Raw genomic sequence first — 6,253 nt, forward strand, 5'->3', positions numbered from 1 at the left:
GTCATCAGGCCAAGGTAGAGCTGTCATCTCCACCTGCCTGCTGAGGAGAAAAGTCGCCACTAAATTCTGAGATGGAACTACCCAGTATCCTTCCATTGGACCGTCTTTCGTTTGCCCTTAGACCTGGACGGTGTCTGAGAAGTCCCAGTAGCAGCATTCTCTTTCTGAATTAATCGGTAAATGGCCTCCTGCTCAAGCTGATCCCACCGGTCGGTGGTCATCTCTACTTCATAAGGCGTGAGAGAATGATAGGTTTTGGTGTTAGGATCATAGAGTGTACGCCTGCCTTTCCTAAGTCTGGTTCTCGCCAGCTTATGACAATGCAAAGCAGTATGGATCCATCCTTCTGGAAGAGGCTGATTAGTTTTGACTCGAGCTTCGAAAAGAATCTCAGCCATTTCCCTGTACTGTGATGCCAGACCCGGCTTTGCTGCAATGTCTTTTTCAGGCAATTTAGAAGATTCGACTGTAAGTTGTAGCAACTGATTAGTAATCCTGGTCAGTCCTCTGACTTGAATCTTCCACTGGCCCATACACAACTGGATCCTATGCATCTCCTCTTTCAGTGCCTGAATGTCATTGATTCGGAGAGCATCATTGAACAGCGTCTGCCAAGTCTTCCATTCTACAGTTGATCGCTCATACCAATCCTGAAGCTCATCAGTAATTTTGAAGTATGTGAGACGATCAACTGGTTCTCGATGTTGAGGATACAGCGCTGGAAAGAATCTTGGCAGCTCTGTTTCTCTCGTTGGAATAGCATACAAGAGAACTAGAGAATCAAGCACAAATTCTAAGAAATTGAGAACAGCTTGGTTCTCCTGTTGCATCATCTTTCTGGTGATTCTTACTAGCTGGAACAGTGTTCGGAGAGCAGTTGCCTGTGCTCCGACTGAAATTCTCGTCTGAGGTCCTCTGCTAGTGGCTGTCTGGTCCTCAAGAATGGCTTTGACTCTCTGATCCAAAACACCTCTGGTAGTTTGCATTTTCACCAAAACTTCCTTGAGTTGTATCCGAACATCCTTCATACATCGGTAAGTTGGTTTGTTACCCAGCAGAAGTTCCAGTTCCAGGGCTAGGGAGCAACAATCTGCAGCAGACTACCTTTGCCAGTGCGGGTTTGCCACTCTTTCATCAGCATTGATTATCCATTCAGGAACTCGTTCCAGTAGTTGGACTATACTGGGATGCGCAGGTAGACGGCAAGCATCTCTATCATGGAAAGCTGTTGATTTCCAATGTTCTACCATTTCCTTGGCTCCCACATATAGTCTTTGAAATCTTTCCAAGTCAGTCAAGAGATCATCATCCTCCAGATGTTGTCTGGTTATGGAGGCCTGTTGATGTCTCAATTGCCTATTCAAGGTAATGAGCTGCAGTGAATGTTGATGATCAGCAACTGGTCCCTCTTCCTGCACTTTCATTTTCCCTTTAGCATCTCTGTTGAGTTGGGACTGCTCTGTTGGCTGATTCCCAGTGTGACTGGGCTGCTGCTCTTCATTCTGCTGGTTACCCGATTGGTGTCCTTCAGCCTGTCCTTCTTGCAGGCCCTCATTCTGGCCTGGCTGGTCTAGCTGTGACTGGCCTCGTCAGCCCTGTCCCACCAGTACCAGGTCCTTGAGGTGGAGATGGTGGTGGGGCATCATCATCATCCTTTGTATGCCCTGCTTCCTAATCATCCTCCTCCTGATCAGCTTCATCTTCCTGGTCTTCTTCTTCCTCATCCGGAGAAGTCTGCTGCTCAATATAATCTAATATAGCTTGATTCATCAAAGCATTATTGTACTCAGTCACCTTGTCCTGCAAATCGCTCTGCATACTTTCCATCAAGGACTTTAAATTCTCTAAATTGAAAACAGCATTGCCTGATGGATTTAAAATTTCAGACAAGCTGTTATAGATGTATCTTTCAGTCAGAGAAGCCTTCAGAGCTGTATGGCGCATTAGCAGGTTTTTGAATTCCGCTCGCTTCATCCTGAGCATTGTTTCAGCCCGCTCTGCAGCTCTCAGTGCTTCATCTCGTTGATTCTTAATAATCATTATTTTAGATTCAGCCTTAGCCCTTTCTGAGTGAGCTTCCAGTACCTTGTGTTGTATGTTCTGCTCTTCCCGAGCTTTCTTGAGCTTTTCAATCTGATCTTGTGCCGCTGTCAAGTCAGCTTTGAGCTTTTTGACTTCCTATTCTGATCCAGCAACCTCCATCAGTTGTCCCATACAACTGACAATGATATTCCAAGAAGACTGTATAAGGACTGAACATCTGTCTTTGACTATGGTTGGATCAGAATCAGTAGGCTCATATATTGCCACTGGAGCTATGTAGGGTAAAGTTGCATAATCAGCTTTGCTGAGCAGAAGATGCCCTTTCAATTGCTTAGTCTGCATGTGCTGCAACTTGTCCTGTTTTACCAGCTGCAGAAGGTTTCCAGTATTTGGAGTAGGAACTCCACCAGGCAGAGTCGAGGAAGCTGGACCTTTCCCTTTGTCCAGTTGGCTCTTGCCTTTGTCCCTTGAATGGTTTGCTATCTTCTCAGAAGTGGCTGGCTTGGCCCGATCTTTCCCAGAACCAGTAGCAACTGCACTTTTTGATACTGACTCATTAGCCACAGTCTTTTGAGCAAATTGCTGCTCTGTCTGGCTCACTACAGCTTTCTCAGTGTTTATTGTCTTGACCTGGCTTTCTATCTGCTTCAAAAACTCACTGCTCTTTGTCAGTGTAGTCTTTGGCTTTTTTGAACTGCCAGCCTGTTCTGTAGTTGCTTTCCTTTTCAGGTCTGTTGAAATAGTTTAACTATCCGTTTCTTCATCGTCTGAGGACAGCTCAATGTTCTTCGGCTCAAAAATTGGCTTCTCACTCCAAGCCTTCTCTACCTGCTCATTAGCATCTGCTGCAGTAGCCCAATACAGGAATTCCCAAACATACCAGGCTTTGAAAACATTTTGAGATTTTAGCTTGGTAGTTTGCTGGAGTACATTGTGCGAGAGAATTTGACAAAGATTAATAGGAACCTGTGGATCCAATATCTTGGCCAATAGCATAGCAAACAGTTTTTCGGATACATACGTTGGGTTGTTTTTGAGGCTTACTGCTTCGGCTACAAACCTGTAAGCAGTGCAAGCTTCCAGTCCTGCTCTACTGGAACTCCTTGAGCACTTGCCTTGCTCTTTGGTCTAGCTGTTTCATCCTCCTTCAGAGCTATACTTATCTGCTGTGTAGTTGCAACAGAAGGTTTGGGCTCATTGGGCATTCGGAATGCAAATGCTATGACTTCTGGTGTCACTGACACCTTCCTACCATTTACCATGGCACTTCCATCTTCAGCGTCGAAGGAATCAAGAACTTGCTTGATGATGTCTCCATCAAAAGCAATTCTTGTAGCTTGCAACACAACTCTAAGATCCCAGAGTTGTAGCAGAGTCATTGCTTGATCAGTGAATACATAACGTTGGATTTTACTGTACGGGATAATGGGAAGGCTTGCCTTTGCATCAGCCACTATGGCCTTGGTTTCCTCAAGAGACTCCTGCATCTTCTCTGATTGTTTCCTTCTACCCATACACTGTGAGGATGATGACGATGAAACATGCGAAGGAGCAGATGACTTACTTGTCGTATCGAAGCCGTTCCCTGGTGTCGCTGGCAAGGCTAGTTGACAGTCAACTGTCTCTTTAGAGGTCGAGGTTTGCGACTGTAGAGCGAAGAAACCTCGGAGCTTGGCGATGACGAATGGTTAACAGGAGGAAAGCGTCACGTAGGGGATTTATGAGGAAAAATGCTAACTCTCCTGACTGTTATATGTGTTCGTGCCATAAAAGCTCCACCACTCGCCGCTCCTAGACTTGTGTGCATCGCTGCTATCGTGGCAGACATGCATTGGACAAGACTGCAACCCATCCTTGAAATAATTACTACTGGCGTGCCATTTGACCATTGGGCGCTTAAAAATTGGAAAGTGTGTCCACACTAGTACTGGACTCTAAGGTCAGCCTGATATGATTTTATTGGTACTGGTACTGGTTCTGAAGTTGGAACTGGTTGCACATGAAAAAGTCCAAAAATGTACGATTCTGGTATCTCGTGATCAGCAAGTTCCCGTTCCTTAGTACCTTGTTCCGGCCCAGTTTCTCTAGTTAATGGTAATTTGGCTATGTGTAAGGCCTACATCACATCCAAGGTCTTAATTCTCCACCCATGCGTCACCTCTAATGGACAATGCAAAAGTTCACGATGCATCACCAATAAATTTTGAACGAACAACAATTGGGCCATGCTCATTCCACCTTTCCAGTTGGGCTAGAGCAATTGGTTGCTTTGAGCACAATCAACAAATATTAAATTGTGTATATGCCTAGGTGTGACTAGAAGGGCACTGAGAAATCCCATTTCCCATTTTAAGACATTGTTTGGTGCCTTTGTGTGACGTGTGTGCGTGAGAGAGAGAGAGAGAGAGAGAGAGAGAGAGAGAGAGAGAGAGAGAGAGAGAGAGATCGAATCCTCCTCTTCTGAGGACAAAGTTGTTCTTTTGAAAAGAGAAGAGGGTTGAATCTTATGGCATCCTATAAAAGTAAATGTACGTAACAAAAAGAATTTTCATTGGTTAGTCAAGTTCCATCTTTCCTAATACATAGAAATTCACGTATATTAACTGTATCACTACGATTCAGGAAGATGTCCCTTCATCTTGCAAAATCAATTTTGAGAAAGTGAGACTTCTATTTTAACTAATCCTATAATACCACTAATCATATAAACCGACAGGGAGACCGGCTCTGATGCATCCTGACCTTATCTTTTTGGCCTGCTAAGGAAAGGCCTTAGTGTTGGGCTAGGTTAGGTGTACTTTGACGTGGACGCCATCACTTTTTTAAGCCTTTGGGAGAAGGTGTGCGAGAGTAAGGTCGCTGCAGGTGAATTGAACGCAGACAGACTGAGAGAGCCCGAGACGGCTCCGAGCAGAATTTCGCACGACTGCACCTTCTTGAAGTCTACATAGTCTTTATCACAGGTGGCATAATCACGCAATCTGGAATCTGATAGACAGAAAAAGGGAGAGCTCATTTCAGGCTCGCAGGCAGGCCAGTCTGGCCTCGTGATCGAGTCGTCGTGACTCGTTTATTAGGGTGCGTTCAGAGTCCAAACTGCACGTCTGCCAAAAGGTCGTGTGGTTCAAGGCTGTGTGGTTTATTTTGAGGTTGTGTGGTTCAAGGTTGACTCTCAGATCTTCGCCATGGCGGCCTTGACTATCTTGGCAACCCAAGCCTTGTCCACGTGCAGAGCATTTTGGCCATCTGGGCCTGCCAAGTCATCCTAATGGGTGCTATTGAGGGGTACTGTGTTGCAGGTGGGGTCCGTTGATGTCGTATGAAACCTGTATATTGATTCGTAGCTGTACTCTAATGTGTGTGGATGGCTGCAGGTGGATGGTTACAGGTGGACCCCTTGGTGAGGTTGAGGACCCCATCTACCCCGGTGGCTCCTTCGACCCCCTCGGCTTGGCTGACGACCCAGAGGCTTTTGCCAAGCTGCAGGTGAAGGAGTTGAAGGATAGCAGACTGGCCATGTTCTCCATGTTAGGTTTCTTCGTCCAGGCCATTGTCATCGGCAAGGGTCCCATCGAGAACTTGTCCGACCACTTGGCTGACCCCACTGTCAATAATGCCTGGGCCTACGCCACCAACTTCACCCCCGGCAAATAAGCAACACCTTGTTTAATCCTTTGTCCATGCAGCAGCTTGCTTTTCTTTGTAAAACACATTTTTAACCTCACTCTCGAGTGTAATGCTGTTGTTTTGATGTGAAATATTATATGGTTCATTCATGTCGGCAGATACTTGTTTTAGGGTTTGCGTATCCTTTTCAGTCAAGTTCATAAATCGGGAGGTCCACCATTCATTGCGTATATGTGTGTGTGTGTGCACGCGCGCACACACTATGTGTACATATAGACATAATTGGAACATTTGTCACAGAGAGGCATCTTGCTATTGTTCCAATACAATAACTATGACATTCAAAGTTTCTATGCTCCCTCCCCCCGCCCCCCCAAAACTTTCTAGTCAAAGTGACTATCCTAGGTGGAAATTTAAAAAGGAGAAGCGAACTCTTTTTTCTCATTTTTTTGAAAAGAAAAATATAGATGGCTATGATTGGTGTGCTTCTCTCTCTCTCTCTCTCTCTCTCTCTCTCTCTCTCTCTCTCTCTGTGTGTGTGTGTGTGTGTGTGTGTGTACCATCAGATAGAGCTTTGAGATTT

The 6,253-nt window shown here is 45.4% G+C and overlaps 1 protein-coding gene across 1 annotated transcript; it reads left to right on the forward strand.

Moving 5' to 3' along the window:
* Positions 1-5,311: 5,311 nt before the first annotated feature.
* Positions 5,312-5,697, forward strand: LOC147465874 (chlorophyll a-b binding protein type 1 member F3, chloroplastic-like). Its single transcript, XM_086512723.1, has 2 exons — positions 5,312-5,342; positions 5,432-5,697. The coding sequence occupies exons 1-2, from the start codon at positions 5,312-5,314 to the stop codon at positions 5,695-5,697; spliced, it is 297 nt and encodes a 98-aa protein (XP_086368849.1).
* The last annotated feature ends 556 nt before the right edge of the window (positions 5,698-6,253 follow it).

This window comes from Adiantum capillus-veneris, chromosome 1, assembly GCF_014529385.1.
Source record: "Adiantum capillus-veneris isolate H3 chromosome 1, ASM1452938v2, whole genome shotgun sequence".
Lineage (NCBI taxonomy): Eukaryota > Viridiplantae > Streptophyta > Polypodiopsida > Polypodiales > Pteridaceae > Adiantum > Adiantum capillus-veneris.